Genomic DNA, 18,205 nt, shown 5'->3' with positions numbered 1-18,205 from the left:
AGCTCACTAAAAAGCAGGGGGTATATGTTGGCAGCCAAAATTGGCAATGCCGAAGGCCGACCGGTCAGACCGGTTGGGCCGACCGGTCAGACCGGTCTGGGCCTGCAGTCTGAGTAGAGTTAGGGATTGTAATTTGGAATCCATTTGTAACTCAATTTGGAAGGGTATGACTCCCCCGGCCTAAATATAAAGGCTACAGCCGATTGAGGTCCTTCTACCCAATCGAATCAATCAATCTACTATTTTCCTATTTTTCTCCAAACCCTAGCTTTTCCAACCATTTGCTGTTCTTTGCTCATCTCGACGGCGTTCAAGGGCATCTTGAGTGGCCTGCCGACCTCAATACAACCCTAGATCTTTGAGCTCCGACGGGGTCCCTCCCAAGCTTGAGGTTCTAGGTTTTCGCGGGACTTTCTGCGTCCAACCGGTCTGACTGGTTGGCGCGACCGGTCTGACCAGTCGCCGGTTCTTCTCGTTGGTGATCTGATCGTTGCGATTCGCGCGTTCTAGCGCTTGTGTGTTGACCAATCTTGCGTCAACAGAAGGTGGTCTAGATACCCTATTGAGAAGCACGCATCTACTGTGTACACTAAAAACCTATTCTACAGGTTCTCAAAAGAGTTTGAAAAGATAGCTGAATATGATGTGAAGCCTGAAGGCTAGTTTCAATTTTTGCTAGTCCATAACAACAACTATGTCTATGGATATGGCAAGAGGACATATCTAGTGACTGCACTTGAGGATGAGGGAAGCTATTACTGTGAATGCAGCAAATTTGATAGAGATGGGATTATTTGTTTCCATATGAAGATACTAACAAGGTTGGGTGTGAAGGCAATACCTGAACGCTACATTCTAAAAAGGTGGACACAAGAAGCTGTTCCTGAGAATGAAGATGCTAATTCTAACACACATTTGCCTGCTAATTTCATAGCCCGTGGGATGCCCCTAAACAATAAGAAAACTTTGTGGTTCACCAATCTGTCTACAGCATTTGCAGCTTTGGCTGTTGATGGTTGTCTTTCAAAAGAAACTTATACTCTTGTGGACAATCACATCAAAATGATGCACTCTGAGCTGGATGGCATTAAAAAACGGAGGAGGCCTGGCAAGAAGAAGGTCCTTGCAAACCCTGAGCCTTCTAGAGTGCCTAATATGTCTATAATTCTTGCTAATGATACTGCTGCTAGCACACAAGGTGTTGTTGCTCCTGATCCTGAAGTGCATTCTGGTCCTAGTGTGGTTGATGTTGAAAGTACATGTTTTTTTTGCCAACAATGCAAGCAGGTATAAAAAGAACATGAAAAAAATAAAATAGAACCCCTAGTGCAGTGCCTTGTAGTTGTGCTATACATATCATGAAAAAATAATGTGCCTGTGTTGCTGGTGCAGGGGCAGTGCTGGATACCGTAGGCAACCCACCGAGATCGATAGTCAAAGGGCGCAGGATGGAGAAGAGGCTTAAGAAGGGGATGAATGCTCAATCGAAGAGAAAGAGCAAGTGCAACATTTGCAAATCCACTGATCATAATGCTGCAAAATGCCCCCAGAAAGTTGAAAAACTAACAGAACATGGAGGAGCTACTGTTTAGGAGAAAAAATGTGTCTTGGTATATCTACTTTGTAACGTATCGCTGCAGAAAATGCTTGTAGGCTTTACCTAAAATTATTTTATGCTATACCTAAAATACTTGTAGGCTATACGTAAAATGCTTGTAGGATATACCTAAATTGCCTGTAAGCTATACCTAAAATGCTTTTAGACTATACATGAACTGCCTGTAAGCTATACCTAAAATGCTTGTATGCTATACCTAAAATGCTTGTAAGCTATACCTGAGAAGAGTTTATGTTGGGATGCAAGAAACTTACCTATTTTAGGTTTAAGATGTTCTCCCAGTCTGCGTCATTTTCTTCAAATCTGAGCCACTTCTGTGTGAATACCATTCTGATTGCATGAATGTCCTTTTCTTCGAGGATGCATGAAGAACGGCCATCCCGGTGTTGGCAATGCATGAGCATATGAAATCCACAATCATGGCTGCATCCACAGGGGGCAAAAAATGTAGAAAATCAGTAGGGGTGTGTGAAAAAAAGTGGGAATCAAAAAGGAAGAAAGATGATGAGCTGTGAGGAGACACATACTTGTTTTTCTGTTTTTGGACTTGAATCGCCGATTGCCTTACTTGAGCCAGCGTAGTGCATCTCCCAAACCTTTTTATTCCGATGGTGATGGTGATGCAGCAGCTTTCCAGCGATTTGTCTTCCATTGACCTCATGGAATCCAGGACTTCAAACCTGTTATTGCGCAGGTTGAGCACGATCAGAAAATAGTGCCCTATTTCTTGTTCGTTGCGATCCATCCTCTGCAAGACAGGAAAAAAACCTGTGTATGTTTTGCCACACACACAACAAGAAAAGGAGGGCATTACTAACCGATAAAAGCAGGACAGTGAGCGGAAAGAAAAAAAGTAAAAAAAAAGAGGAGAAAAATAACACAGGATAAAATTTGTGTTGTTGATTTTTGTTCATACCATTTGCCGGTGGTCCAAGTGGTTCTCTTTCTTTTCGAAAACATGTCTCAGTGCAGCTGCTTTCCCATCATTTCTTTGCTGTAATGTCCTCTCGAGAGGGGAGGGAGGGTAATGACAACTTAGAAAATGCTAGCTATACAAAAACTGATAAAAAAAATGGACACGCATGGATGAGAGGGGGGAAAGGGGCTCACTGAAATGTGAAGTGGCATTATACGTTTGGTTGCACCTCTTGTCTTCTTGCCATTCATTGCATATATACCAACCTCTGCGATGGTATTAAGTAGCTTTCCACCAGGTTTTGCTGAATCAGCAAGGTGCCCCCAGGTAGCGTATGTGAATAAGTAGTTGATGATGACTGCACTGCGGAATGAAAAAAAACAAAAAATAAATGAAAACCAGACACAAAAGGAGAAATGAGCTTGAAAAAAAAAGAAAAATGTAGTGGAGGTGCACGAGATGTACTTACTCCCTTTGTTTTGACCGTGTGGACCTTCCCGAGCACAAACAAACAGCATTGTATACTCTCAAGACATCTTTGCTGCATTTGACTGACATCTTCTTTCCAATATTGACGAAAGGAGACTGTAGTACAGCAGCAGTCTTGAGGTCCCTCATCCGTGGGGGTGCATAAGCAGGTGTGATGGACTTTTCTCCTGAACCCGGTTCTGCTGTTGCATTATAATTTTTCTTTGTTTCTTGCAGAGTTGCCTCACCTTGTGAAGTTGCTGCTTCTATGACTATAACTTCAGATTTGTTGATTTTGGGTGCTTCCTTCCTATCACTGGAACCTTGCAGAGTGCCCGGTGCTTCCTTGCTGTCACTAGATCCTTGCAGAATGCCACATGATTTTTGGGATTGATTCTTATTTGCCTTTGTTTCATTAGAGATCCTAATAGCCTCTGCCTCCCATGAATCATACACAGCTTCATCATATCCGTCCAGGGACCATGCAGACACTGAATCTGCGCTCCTTGCTTCTTCAGCTTGTTTTGGTGGTGTTGGTTCCTCAATGAACTTCATGATATCACAGTCAGGAACAGGAAAGTCCCAACTGCTCTTTTTGGTAGCACTTCCCTCCCTAGAACTGCTTCCTGCACCCATAATCTTTATTGCTTGCTTAGCAGCACAATGATCAGTATTTGTCTCCCTGTAGCTGCTCCCTTCAGCCATCAAGTTATCCCCATGCTGTACAGAAACATTGGCAATGTTGATGTCCTTGGAACTGCACCCAGCATCCAAAATCTTGTTGCTGGTCTGTTGTGTGGCTGTTGCCTTGGCTGGCAGCCTTAGCCTTGACCGCCTGTTGTACAATTTGTCTTGGACCTTATCTGGGTGGCCAGCAGCTACAGCTGTTGTGTTGCCATTGACAATGATGTCATTGCAAGTTGCTGCGCTTCCGGTATCAGGTTTCCTTGCAGATGATTGCGGCCTCTTTAACCGAGTTACGAGGGGGACTAAATCTTCAGGGTCCTCGGCATCTTCTCCATCCTCTTTATTCTCAAGTTCCGGATCTGAACCGTCATCTTCCGGATCTGAATTGTTGTCATCTTCCGGGTCTGAACCGTCATCTTTAGTGCTACTGTTTTGCTCTTCTGTGTCTTCAGCATAGTCTGGATCAGGCCCATCTGAATCTTCATCATCATCAGCAGTTTGGCGGTTGTTAGTTCCCCTCCTCCGCTTCGATCTTCTCAAGATTGGTTCAGGGGCATATTCTGCTGCAGCAATGTCTTGTATAAATCCACCCAGCAAGTCGGTGACTCCGCTTAAAACCTTTGATACAGCTTCTGATATCATCCTCTTCTTCTGCAGTACAAAGAGAAAATCACAAAAAAAGCATAAGTATAATTGCCTATCTAAAAAAAACTTGTGTCATTATGAAACATGTTATCTAAAAAAAATAATATTATAGTCTAATTGCTATATTTATTTTGCCTAGAGGACCAGTGATACTTGTATCGTTAAAAATCGCTAATCAAAGTCAAAAACGATGCTACAATGCATAAGTATAATTGCCTAGTTACTATATTTATTTTGCCTAGAGATGAACCAGTAATACTTGTGTCACTAAAAATTGCTTATCGAAGTTATAAAAGATGCTATAATGCATAAGTATAATTGCCAATGAAAAATGGTATAATTGCTTTTTGAATGGATAGGATGCCTAACCTCTGATGGCATCTGTTGTGGAGCCTTTGATGCTACAAATCTGCATATATCATCCATGTTGAAAAGTGAATTCTGGATGACTGAACGGCCTGACTGTTTGATCTGACAACAAAATAAGCAAGTAAAAAATTGAGGTACCTTAAGTTTGCCAAATGAGCCATCATTATTCCTGTCCAGCTTGATCACCTGATCCAAATGTTCCCTCGTCCATGCAGCAAAGCTAGGCGGTGTAGTGCTGATTTGTACATTATCAACCGCTAATGAGTCAACATAAAGAATCTGACAAAAAAAAATGGAGGGGTGTTATCAAATAACAGGTGGGATAAAAAAAAAGGATCATGGGGGGTAAAATATAAAAACATACCACAAGTAGAAAAACACAACCCCGCACTAAATGTTTCTTGTTTAAGTTTCGTGCAGCATCCTGTAGCTGGTCAATGACAAACTTGCACCAATTCAAATTCTTGATGCTTGAAAGATCAAGTAATGGTGGGTAGCACCTTGGACTGATACCCAGACTAGTTGAAGGGCACAAGAATGTTGATACAGCAATCATCAACCAGGACCTCAAAAAATCCTCATCTGCAAACTTATTTCCCTTGATCCTATTCATAATTTCTTCGATTTTGGGTGCTGAACCATCAAGATCATACTTGCTCTGTATAAAGTTGATAGCTTGGACATCAAGCTCATACTTCACTTCACCGCCCCCATTTGGTAGGTCAAAAATATCAGCCACAGATTCTGCTGTCACCGAGATCCTTCCCCTTCCAGGGAGCATGAGCTCTGATGACTTAGGGTCAAAACAGCCCACCATAAGCCAATTGGCGAGATCTGCTGGCACTGTTGGGCAGGCGATCTTCAGTAGTCCGCCAAAATTGACACCATCTATCATATCCCTCTGCTCCTTCGACATGGTACTATAAAGCTTGAACAGCCTAGAAGGCAATGCTCTATGCCTTCGTACCTTTTAAAAAAATGTATGGCATATCAGTGTGGGAGAAAAAAAAGTTGTGGATGATCCTTATCGACAGGGGGTAGGGGGGTGGGGGTCGAAAAATACCTCATCCACAATGGCAGGCATCTTTGCTGCTGCTTCTGCCCTCTCGGCATTGTGACAAAAATAAGAGAAGTAGAAAAAAACTGTGCAAAAGAAAAGACTATATCATAAACTCATCTCCAGAAAAAATATCATAACTGCAGAAAAAAGTGGAAAAAGTGTGTGTGTCCTTCTAGGTAACATATCATGTTATTGCCCAGTATAAGTTCATATTATTGCCTAATGCATATAATAATATTGCCTAAACCTACCCCCCACACACATTATTGCCTGAATCATATAATATTATTGCTTGAATCATATAATATTATTGCTTGAATCAGATAATATTATTGCCTATGTAAGATCATATTATTGCCAATGTACAAAAATCTGCTTCTAGCCCCACAACCCCCAACACACGCCATAGCAAAAATCTGGGTCCTGTTGTTGGTAATCCATGCTTCTAATCACCCCTGATTATGAACATGTGCTTTCCACCCCCCTGATTATAGATGACCACAAGTGGTGGTGCACTAAAACACATCAAAAACATGGGCGCGCTGGGGGCACACGCACAGCTTATATCACATTCTCACCTATCAATGTAAGCAACACCATAGAACTATGAATGGAAACCCACATTCGCAACTACCCCTCGCCTGAATCCAACATGCATACAAAAGGTTGCAGAGAGAAGACTCACCTTGGCCTGATCCACGCTTCCCGCACCATTAGAGATGGCAACGGGTACATACCCGACGGGCAATGGCCACCCATACCCGCACCCGCAAGGGATAAATTTTACCCGTCAGGTTACCCGTACCCACACATGGGTAGGAAAATATTTCCATACCCGCACCCGCCGGGTAATTCGTACCCGACGGGTAACCCACACCCGAAAGCTTACCCAAAAATTACATAAATATATCAAGCATTCCATAAAAAATAAATCATTCCAAGCTTATTGCAACAAGCTAGCTAATAGAAGTAAGGCAGATGGCTCATTGGCTCATTCCAGCAAGCTTAAAATCAGCAGTAACATCAGCATGTAGCATCTCCACCATAGCTTCGAGCTTCCGATGCGCAGGAGCCGGCGAGCACAGAGTCAGCGAGCAGTGAGCACAGAGAGGCAGCGAGCCGGCTGAGGGGCAGGGCAGCCGGGCAGGGCAAGGCTGCGCGCCTGCGCCTGCCACCGCGAGTCGCGCCGCGCACAGCTGTGCGCGGTGGCGGACTAGCGGTGCGCCGGTCGGGCCTGGCCACCTGGGTTTGTGCGGTGGCTGGGGTGGGGTGGCCGGGTGAGAATGGATAGGGTTAGGGTTTGAGGAAGAGTTCAATATTATATATACTAGGAGGGTTAATTGGTGTTGAGCCAAATTTATGGGCTGTATGGGCTAAAATAGGCTAGGCACTTAAGCTGTCTTCTTTTTTTCCTACGGGTATTTTTACCCGCGGGTAGGCGGGTATGGGTAGTATACATCCATACCCGTACCCGCTATACCAGATGGGTATAGAATTTTACCCAATAACGTACCCACGGGTAGCAAATTTATTCCATACCCGTTCTCTTATTGGGTAAAACCCGTCGGGTAATCGGGTTTCGGGTACCCATTGTCATCTTGACGCACCATGCGCGTATGCCCACAAACACCCCGAGGGATCCCGCCACAAAAAATCGCTGGCCAGCGCGACGATGGATCAACAAAACGCAAATCAGAAGCAAAAATCAGAGCAAAATTTCAGGGGCGTGCACGGCAGGATGCGATGCGCGCACCGCGAGAGGTGGGAGAGAATACTCACCTAAGCCTGACCTGCGATTCCCCCAGCCCGCAGCACGCAGAGGGATCCCCCCACCCCTCCTCGCTGATCGGCGCATCAATGGAACAAAAAAACAGAGCAAATCAGAGAAAAAACTACGGGCGAGAAAGCAACAAGGTTGATGGGCTTTGGGGGGATCACCTCGCCGGATGTATGCCGTGGGTGGCGACCGGATTCAGCTGGTCGCCATGGGAGAAGGATGCGCCGGTGGATGGAATCGAGGGGAAGAGGAGAGAGAGAGAGACGAACCCTAGAGAGAGAGCGGAGGTAATGAAATGAAGAGGCGCGCGTCCCAATGTTTTGAATAAATTAACAAAACTGATGTCGCCACGCTCCTTTGTGGGCCCGTACGGTCAGGAGCGACGCACGCCCTCGGGCAACCGTGCGGCCATTCGATGGTGTGCGAACGGTGGATCGAAACGGCCATAAAGTTGGGCAATCGTGCAGCCGACCGGATGTAAGTCATTACCTTATTATATATAGACAAATATACCCGTGCGTGCTATGAATAAAATTGGTATAAGTTGTTTATAGGAATCTACTAGAAGCATTTTTGCAATTGCAAAAACTACTGACATTCAAGTAAAGTTTCACTCAAGAAAGGTTCAGGCCAAACTAAATGTGGATTTTAACCAGAACTGAAATATCGAGGGGCATTTTCTTTTGAACGAACGGGCACGAGATTGTGCCTATTTCATTGATAAAGAAGAAGAGTACATCCGGCTAACCGGAAAGAAAAGCAAAAAAGGATTACTCTCTCCGTATTAGTGACTCTAGATGTTTAGCTCCAGCAAGAGCCCAAGCTGCAGCCTCATTCTTTATTTTGGAGAAAAGCCCTAGGGCTGACTTTTCCTGCTTCCTAAAAATTCTGGCGTTCCTCTCACACCAGATCTCCCAGATAATCAAGAGGGAGAGGGAAAGAATTGCTTTCCGTGGGACGTGTTCACTTGAAGTGATGTTGGAGGGAAAGAATTGCTTTCCGTGGGATGTGTTCACTTGAAGTGATGTTGGTCCACCATTGTAGAGTGTCCTCACTCGGCCTCCACTGCTGCGGGCACAGAGCGGGCTGTGCCGTCCAAGACGCAACTAGGCTCCACACTCTTCTTGTGACACGGCACTCTACCAGAAGGTGAAAAGCGGTCTCAGGGGCACTTCGACAGAGAGGACAGGAGGGATTGTGCGGCCATCCCCTACGTTGTAGCCTGTCCGAAGTCACACTCGGTTTTGAGTCACCAGCCAGGCAAAGAATTTACATTTGGGCGGCGCCCAAGCCTTCCAGATCCTTTGTACTTTTGGCACATTGACATTGCAATAAATTGTGCTTTATAAGCTGAAGCCGCAGTGTATTCTCCAGTCTTCGTGAGCTTCCACTTGATCTGATCTTCCTGATTTTGATTTAGCTGTACGTTCCGAAGCATCCCCCATAGCCGGAAAAATTCGTGGACTTGGACAAGCGCAAGCCCTCTGCTCTGCGTATGTCGCGTATCCAAGTATGACGCTGTAGTGCGGCTGCCACTGTTCTATTCTTCGGACGGGTAATTTTGAAAAGGTTAGGCGCTATGTCTTTTGGCCTGCAGCCATCCTGAGTGCCAGAAACTCGTCCTGTTACCATCACTGACTGAAATTGCCGTGCATGCCGCGAAGAGAAGGCCATCACTTTTTTCGTGCTTTGTCAAGCTTGTCTAGGATATCCTTGGGCGCTTTCAGCACTGATAGTAGGTAGACAGGCAGTGAAGAAAGCACTGATTTTGTCAGACAGACTCGACCAGCCTGAGTAAGATGTCACCTGTGCTAGCCCGCTAACTTGGAAGTTGCCTTTTCCAGCAGCGGTTGAAAATCAGATTTTCACAGTCTCCTTATAGTGAGTGGTAGCCCCAGGTATTTTGTAGGGAAACTAGTGCACACGACAGGGAATCCAGCCAGAATGTCATCCAGGTTCATGCCCTCACAACTGATCGGTGTAACGCTTGTTTTCAATAAGTTCGTCGTAAGGCCAATGACTTCGCCAAAGTTCTTGAGGATGAGCGCCAAGTTATTGATGTCCCTTCCAGCTGGCTTTATGAAGATCATTGCATTATCAGCATACATGGAGATCTTGAAACGGGCGGCCCTTCCTCGGAGCTTTTGTAGTAATTTTAGCTCTGTGGCCTTTAGAAGCAGCCGGTGCAGTGGGTCGAATGCAAGGATGGATAGAAGTGGGGAGAAGGGGTCCCCCCCTGCCGCAGGCTGCGACCGTGCTGGATGTGTTCGGTGGGAGTTCCGTTGACCAAAATTGATGAAGTAGATGTGGAAAGAATCGCTGCTATCTAGTTTATCCAATGCTGGGGGAAGCCTCTATGCTGCATCAGGGAGAGCAAGTAATACCAGCGTACTGAGTCGAAGGCTTTGGAGATGTCAAGCTTGAAAAGCAGTGAAGGTGTCCCGCTCCGGTGGAAGCGTTGTGCTAAGTTCCTGACATAGAGGAAGTTGTCGTGTATGCTTCTTCCTTTAATAAAGGCGCTTTGGCAAGTAGCTATGAGTTCCTGCATTTTCGGTGCAAGCCGGAGAGCAAGGATCTTGCTAATAATTTTTGCAAAGGCGTGGATGAGGCTGATCGGCCTGAAATCCGAGATGGACTCAACCTCCTCTTTTTTTTTGGAATGAGGACGATATTTGCTTTGTTTAGCAGGTTGAGGTTTGCACATCGTCCCATGTGGAAGTAATTGATCGCCGCTAGAAGGTCGTGCTTGATTAAGTTCCAGCATTCTTTGAAGAAGCAGCCCGTGAAACAATCCGGCCCCGGAGCCTTGTCGTGTGGCAGTTGTTTAATGGCAGTCAGGACCTCATGCTCAGAGAAGGGGTCGTCCAAAGCAGCGAGGTTGACCGAAGGCAGGCCAAGGGCATCCCAGTTGAAGTCCCGAGCACGCATCGGCGGATCCGCCATAATAGAGGAGAAATGGTCGTGGATGAGTTGTTGCTTCTCTTGATGAGCAATAACCCATCCCTGTCCATTCCACAGGCGTTGAATGAAGTTTTTTCGCCTTCTTGAGGCCGCCTTAAGATGAAAGAATTTGGTGTTGGCGTCGCCTTCCTTGAGATAGGAGATTCGCGAGCTTTGTCGTTTCCTAGCCTTCTCGATTATTGCCCAGCCAAGAATGCGCTTCTTGAGCTTGCACCGGAGACGGTGTTCTGAATCCGTGAGTTCTCTAGATTCTTAAGCGATGTCCAGCCTCAGGATGACTTCTTGGGCCATGTGTAACTTTAGTTTGGCATCTGAGATTAAAGCTTTGCTCCAATTACGTAGGGCTTTTGCAGTCACATGAAGCTTGTGGCCAAACCGATGAAAAGGCTCCGTGTGCGACGTTGGTTGTGCCCAGGTGTGAGCCACAACATCCTGGAAGCCTGGGAGTTTCACCCAGAAATTTTCAAACTTGAAAGGCGTCGGCTTGAGAAAGCCCTTGTGATGAGCTAGCAGTAGCGGGGCAATGGTCGGAGTGTGAAGACGATAAAGCATGAAGTGAATGACTCTCGAAGGTTAGATCCCAGCCCTCGTTGCAGAACACCCTATCTAGATGAACGAGCGTCGGGCGCCTCCTCTCGTTGCTCCACGTGTATTTGCGGTTCTGCAAGTGTATTTCTTTTAGTTGGCAATGGTTTATTGCTGCTCGAAATCTCCTCATCAGCTGCAGGTTGAGGTTGCTGTTATTTTTATCTCGTGCTCGGTAGATGATATTGAAATACTGAGGGGCATTGATCTAGTGCTATGTGCAAGAAGAGTAAGAGGTGCTGGAAGGAAGAAATGGATGCGCTATGTTCATCCATGATCAAGTGTTGTGATCCCTTGAGCTTTTGCTGTATCGGCCCCTCGCCTTCGTGGCTTCTTTAGCTACTTCACGTTCCAGGCTGTGCGTGGCTTCTCCAGGATTCCGGGGGATTGGGTCCGTCTGCTTGACTGCTTTATAAGCTGCGCGCAGTTTAAACTCTGTCCGGGCGAGTGAAGAAGCGATGGTGGATGGCATGGAGTGTCGTTGCTGAAACTGATAATCAGAGGGACACCTGGCGGCTGGAGGCCTGGAGCAATGGTCATGGCTTTGTCTTCCTGACTTCCGCAGTGAAGAGTTAGGCAATGTGCTCAGGAACTCAGGAGTTACTCAAATGGAAGTACCGGACCACATTCATGAAAAAATAACGTCAACCTTCTCTCTTCTTTCAAAGGAGGAAATCCTACTTTGGCTGAATCAATGTGTAGACTTCAGCACTTTTAAATCAGCATCAATCACCAGCCAGCAGCCAGCTAGCAATATTTTTCTCTTACAACAAATCAGCAACAGCTACAAAGATTTCTGAACTTCTTCTATATTAATATAAATTTGGCAACCCTCCTAACGGTTTTATGTTTTTTAGAGAAAGATTAGTGAACTTTGTCAGAAAATTGGGGGCAATCCCACGTGGCACAGATGGGCAATGCATAATTCCCCTGCTGGACAACACTGACCAGACATAGTTCAGCTTTGTATTGTAACCAATATATGTAAGAAAAGAAAATTGAAAGCTATGAATCCAAAGAGAAATAAAAAAAGAACTTAGACAACCACCAAACGGAATGTTTGCGTACACATGAATTTCGGCCGTTTGCGTGTGTCTCTTCAGCCCAGCTTTCCTCCTTTGCGAGCTTTTCTTCATCCCACTCCTTTTAGATCAAAGGCATCTGGTCCTGATTTTGAAAGCACTGTAACTTGCTGCAGCGGCCAGCTTGCATTCTAGTTCTTGCAACAGTCTGCGCAGCAATGCTTATGCACCTAGAAGTAAAGCCATGGCTATAACTTCTGCACAAACACTAACTCCAACTAGCATTCAGCAAAAATAAATCTGGATATCAATTTTCAAGGGGCAATCAACTCTCCAGGCATCATGCCAAACCCTATGCTCTCTCCCACTAATCACCTGGCAAGTTCTAATGTTCTATTCATCTGGTACCAATCCACATTGTTCTCCCTGCCACTGCAATAGTTGTGATGATTCCTAGTATTCAAACTGAAAGAAGCCAACTCCATCAACGTATTTCATTGCGAGTAACTTGATGCACATACTCTCATCTTCATTCACAGATCTCCAAATTGTTTTGGCTTATTCATTGTTCCCCAATTGGTATTGTGATATTTTTCTTATTGATTGTGATCTACGGAAAGAACCTTGACCTAGAATGTCAAATCTCTGATGTAGGCCTTCATAAAACAGAACCCATTGTATATATGATGAGAATACTAATCAAGCTTGTGTTCAGCTGTATAGTTTACCATGTTTGAACTTCAAGGGTGGGACGGTTTGGAAGATCAATGGCACTTCTGATAGATTCCTCCAATGCCTGCACTTCCTGAGCCGTCATGCCACTGCAATTGATCTCAGCTACAAGATGCTTAAGGGAAGAGAGGTGCTGGAACCCGAAATAAAGATCAGCACTTGCATATGGAATCCTCAGCTTCTCAAGCTTCATCATGGCCCCTGCTTCAAACATCAGATGAACCCCACTGCTCCAGCAGGTGAAGTGGAACTCCTTCAGGCATAAGAACATGCTGGTGCTTATGATGAGCTTTTCCTTGCAGGCTGTTGCTTTTGATGTCACCCTGAGATACAGCAAAGAAGGCAAATTTCCTAGAACATCCAGTGCCTTTTGTCCTAGTGGATCAATATTGATGTCTAGGTAGGTGAGGTTATCAAGTGATGCAATCCAAAATGGAATCCTGGGAAAGTAGTACTCCATGCCCATGGCAAACGTTTGGAGGAGATGAGGGATGGGGAACCAAGAATCCAACAAAAATTCTATGGAATAGCCATAATAACTCTGAATGTACAGACAGCGAAGGTTGACTCTGACAAGTTTGCGGAGTGATGAGAGCAAGTTGTCAACAAAAGCTTTGCTATCAGGGTGTGTGTTGACAATGCACCAGCATAGCCCAAGGATCCTTAGATTAATTAGACTTCCAAGCCCCAGCAAAGAAGAGGCTAAGCTATTTTGGTTGATTTTGATAACCGATAGCTCCTGCAGAGCATGCAAATTCCCAATTTCTTCAGGTAATTCCAGATTATTGATGCGCAAGCATGTTAAATTTTGCAGTTGAACAATACTTTTAGGCAATTTTTTAATCTTAGTCTCTCCAAGGTCCAATGTCCGCAAATGTTGTAGTTCTCCTAGCTGTTCAGGTAGTGAAGTGATGCTTCTTAGATTGAGCCGCAAGTATTTCAACTGATGAAGCGCCCCTATTTGCTCAAAATACTTCTGTTCCATCTCCTCACCATTTTCTATACCAAGTACACGAAGAGCTCGAAATTTTGAAAGAGAAGGCATCTGTTCAGAATACCCGAACATACTGAGTGATCGGCATTGGGAAATGATCGTTGTTGACGGAACCAAGGCGTCCTCATAGAAATAATAGTTGAGAGACAGACGGCGGGCCTTACCTTGAAGCACTAGTTTCTGATTTTTTCCACCAATAAAAGTGGCAAAGTTTTCTTCAATTGACTTGGATATAAGGAGATCAAGAATCATATCATGGACCCGGCATGAAACAACTTGACCATCATATTTAATCTTTACTGGCAGAATCATGCTTCTGTTAATAAGATCATTAAAATGGCACTTTCCAATTTCCTCCAAATCTTGTCCACCACCTGTATTAATGAATCCTTCAGCGATCCACCTTCCCACAACCTGATCCATGTCAATCTCATAATCTTCTGGAAATATACTTAGATATAATAAACATGTCTTCAAATGATGGGGGAGCTCATCGTAGCTAAGGGATAATATCTTTCTCATTTCTTCCACATCAGGATCCTTTTCCAGTGTTGAACCAATTGAGTTATGCACGCTGTCCCATTCTTCTTTCGTGCTGGCTTTATTAGCTAATACGCTAGCTATTGTAACAATGGCCAATGGCACACCCTTACATTTTCCCAAAATTTTGATGGAAATTTCTTCCAATTGAGGAGGGCATGTATCTTCTGAGCCAAAGATGCGCTTGGCAAGTAGACTTTTAGAGTTATGTGCACTGAGAGGCATTATTTCATAGACATGGTCATGGTGGGGAAAGCAACATGACTTGGCTATAGAAACAATGCGGGTTGTCGTCATAATTCTGCTTCCACAATTGTTCTCATACAAAGCACATTTAATAGCCTTCCAAGCTTGAGTACTCCATATATCATCAATAACAATTAAGTACCTACCAAGTGCATCCAATCTACGAATTAGGAAGTGCTGCAGAAAAATTAAAAGCCACATTGGCTTAATTTAAAATGCCAAATTGTAGATTATTTTTCTCGAACACGCAGGAGAGTTGAGTATCAATATATTAAGAAGCCAAATTATCGATATGTGTAGGGGAAAAAATGAAAAATGCTTCTGCACTCGATAGATAACAATTACAAAGATTATTAAAACAAGTGGGCGCTGATCAGCTGATCTATGGGGTGTATCTATGATTCTCTGTTTATGAAGGACAGAAACACTTGTCTTCTAAATTTCTCCCTGAACAAATTTCCCAAAATCCATTGGTTTACCATTTTATGGTGTTGCAGTAAATACCAGATTTTTTTGGCTAGTAATGCTAACCACAGGTTTTAGGGTCATACAATTTCTATGTTGTGAGGTACCGCCATATTAGGTAGCAACTCCCGTAATTAGCAGTATATCATACATAAGCATACACAATAAGTGTTTACTATGGAAAGAAATGAAAATGTGAATTTATCATTTTGCAGTGGTTAAATCATATTACTTGAAACAAAACTCGAAAGCCCTAAAACAATCTGAAATGCATGAATTAAGGAACTACTAATAGACGCATACAGTTCTAGAAGCACATAAGAATCCACAAATTCTGTAATTGTTTTAATTGAACAGCAAATGGATAGAATGGCTTATCTACATGCATCCAGGTAATAAAATTGATTTTTTTATTACTAGGCACAGATATTGATCAAAAGAGGTTATGGCACCAATAACTAGTTGCCAACCATTAAATTCGCAAACTTACCTTTTTCTCCGTAGGAAATCTCGGATTGCATTAATGAATTTCTCCTCATCCCATATTTTCATGTTATCATACTCCATCTGGCTGACTTGATAGAGTATGTTTCTCAATATCTTCTTTACATCAGGTTGCTGTGACAGAGAAACAAAAGCTCGACACTGGAACTGGCCTTCCAGTTTATGGTAAACCTCATTTGCGAGTGTGGTTTTACCAAGACCCCCAGGCCCCACAACAGATATCACCTTCAGTTTCTGCACTGATGCTTCCTCCCCCTGCATTAGCAGCCTTACAAGATCATCCCTCGGCTTGTCAATACCGACAAGCCCTTCCGGCTCAGCATAGAGTGAAGGCAAACGAGGATCGATGGAAGTCGTGGTCCTAGATTGGAAGGCACACTCATCAAGCTTGTACCTCATGCGGCGCTTGCTAGCATCTTCAACACGTGCCTTGAGATCCTGGATTCGGCTGGCGATTTGATGGCGCGCTCTCAGTGACTTAAGCTGTTGAACCACCTTACTGACTAGCCCTGCAGAATCAGCCATGCCATTGTGGCCAATGCGATGCATAAAGTCGTCGATACAATCCTCTATGTCATAAGACATCTCCTGCACTTGCCGCCTCCACTCCTTTGTCTGCACATCAAGGTCACTGTCCACCTCTGCTAGCCTCTGAAGGAGGGCGTTTATGCTGCTCAGCTCATCCTTCATAAAGTTCACCTCTCTGTGGACACCTGTCAGCTTTGTGTACTCCTGTCCAAGCAGCACTGTAAGCTTGCTGATGACAGATGTCATCACCCCTGTCAAGGCGCTCGCCATCTGTTGAAAGACTGATATGGGTTTAGCAATCCTGAATGCCATAGAAAATTATAGTGTAAGGTGCATGGTGAAGAAATGTAGCTTCTGGGATAATGTTTTTTATGCCATAATCTTTTTTTTTAAAGATGCATTATGATGAAAAAAAATGCAGCACTTGGAGCCTGTGTAAGCATAACAAGAGAGCCAAATATAACTAGGAAAGGACCAATTTCACTTGCAAGCGTGAACCGTGAAATACTAATAATAATACTGTAAACAAACAACAGCATATGGCATGGTCACCCAAATGTGCCAAATCCCAAATCGTGCATGACTTAACGCAAAAAGGTGCTGTTATCAGAATTTTTTCAACTCATTACTCATGACAACCGAACGGATCCGATTAATCTTCCAAATGCCACGCATGCTTCAGTCCCGCAAGGCAGGTGAGACCGGCGGCGGCCTCCTAAGCTATGAACAGAAGCTGGTCACCTACTAGTGCAAGAACTAAATCATGTTCAAGCTCCACCACACCAGTGCACAACAGTAACACTTTCCTTTTTAGATAGAGAGTAACACATTTACTCACCATAAAACTTGCGAGATAGGAATTATGGTGCATGACAGTAATAAGTAATGGGCAGATAAACGCATAATTGGTTAGATTAATTTCAACAAAAGGGATCACCGAGAGGAAAGGTAAATGCTTAGGCTAATCCCAGTGCAAAGTTTCATAGAGGTTTCATGCACGTTAAATGAGGTGCCACATAAGCAAAAATGATGATATGGCAAGAAATTTATGAAGAGAGAGAAGAAATGAGTTTCATCTAGATGAAACTTGGGTTACAATGCTACCAAGACTATGAAACTTGATGAAACTAGCATTGGGGGCTAGAGAATTTCATCTTATCTGATTTCACCCAATCACGTTCATAGAAATTGAATGCAATGGCTCGCCTGAAATCGTGAAATGAAACTATGCATTGGGAAGGCCCATTTCATCTATAGTTTCAAAAGTCTTTTGATGATATGTCACTCTTGGTAATCGTGTATTGAAATTTTGCACTGGGATTAGCCTTAGCACAGTTACCTACACAGCGTAGCCCCAAATTAAAACAGCTGGCGTGACATGCTAGTATGAAACGACAATCCTCCCCAAAAACTAGAACAGCTCGCTCTCTCTCAAAAAAAAAGAAAAAAAAAGAACAGCTCGCCTGAGATGCTAGTATCAAAGGATAATCCTCCAAAAAAAAACACAAGTTCCAAACCTTCAATTGGCAACCACGTAACTAGCTAGTGGTACTACCTCGCAATCGAACGAACGGCAATCAATCGACACTGACCGGACCGGCGAGGTGCGGGGCAGGACGAGCCGGCGCCCCAGGAGGCGAGCGCAGCCGCAAGCCAACGGCCGGGCGGCGGCCTGAGCGGAGAGCGGGAGCCTCCCAACGGCGGGAAGGTGGCCTGCCGGCAGATGCCGCGAAGGGCGGAAGGGGGCGGAGGCGTCGGCTTGTGGTTGTGGAGACCGGTGTTAGCGTAGCGTAGAAGAGGAGGTTTTCTTTGACAGCGTGTGGGGAGGGCGTTCTAGCAGGGGCGAAAAGTTCCACGGCCGACTTTGCGGACTGAAACATTTCTGATTTCTTTCCTTTTAATTCAACATTTCTGATTTCTGAGAGAGTGTATGAACCTGTATCAGAAATAGACTCTCCGTTTTTTTAAAAAAAAAATCTCTAGTCATCCAGGAATGTTGTTTTGGAGGTTATCAAAGCTAAACATTTTATTTGGAGTGTCTGACTATAAAACTACTTTTTTTTTAGAAAATATGATGTATTATCGCTT

At 44.3% G+C, this 18,205-nt stretch overlaps 2 protein-coding genes across 5 annotated transcripts; both read right to left on the bottom strand.

Annotated features, from left to right (window-relative positions):
• Nucleotides 1–2,552: 2,552 nt before the first annotated feature.
• Nucleotides 2,553–4,771, bottom strand: LOC120663647. The gene is made up of 3 exons (XM_039942529.1): nt 4,704–4,771; nt 3,004–4,340; nt 2,553–2,897 (listed from the first exon to the last, which is right to left on the bottom strand). Exons 1-3 carry the CDS (start codon nt 4,758–4,760, stop codon nt 2,654–2,656), a joined length of 1,638 nt encoding a protein of 545 aa, XP_039798463.1. The 5' UTR covers nt 4,761–4,771; the 3' UTR covers nt 2,553–2,653.
• Nucleotides 4,772–11,879: 7,108 nt separating this feature from the next.
• On the bottom strand, nt 11,880–17,928 carry LOC120666503 (disease resistance protein RGA5-like). 4 transcript variants are annotated; one of them, XM_039946357.1, is made up of 3 exons: nt 17,710–17,928; nt 15,576–16,398; nt 11,880–14,762 (listed from the first exon to the last, which is right to left on the bottom strand). In XM_039946357.1, the coding sequence occupies exons 2-3, from the start codon at nt 16,385–16,387 to the stop codon at nt 12,833–12,835; spliced, it is 2,742 nt and encodes a 913-aa protein (XP_039802291.1). In that variant the 5' UTR covers nt 16,388–16,398; nt 17,710–17,928; the 3' UTR covers nt 11,880–12,832. The 4 variants fall into 4 exon arrangements, with proteins under 4 accessions (XP_039802291.1, XP_039802290.1, XP_039802292.1 ...); XM_039946356.1 differs by having other exon boundaries at nt 15,576–16,418; nt 17,710–17,927; XM_039946358.1 differs by having other exon boundaries at nt 15,576–16,387; nt 17,710–17,927.
• Nucleotides 17,929–18,205: the final 277 nt, after the last annotated feature.

This window comes from Panicum virgatum, chromosome 3N (assembly GCF_016808335.1).
Source record: "Panicum virgatum strain AP13 chromosome 3N, P.virgatum_v5, whole genome shotgun sequence".
In the NCBI taxonomy this organism is placed as follows: Eukaryota; Viridiplantae; Streptophyta; class Magnoliopsida; order Poales; family Poaceae; genus Panicum; species Panicum virgatum.
This window is presented reverse-complemented; position numbering and strand designations above follow the sequence as displayed.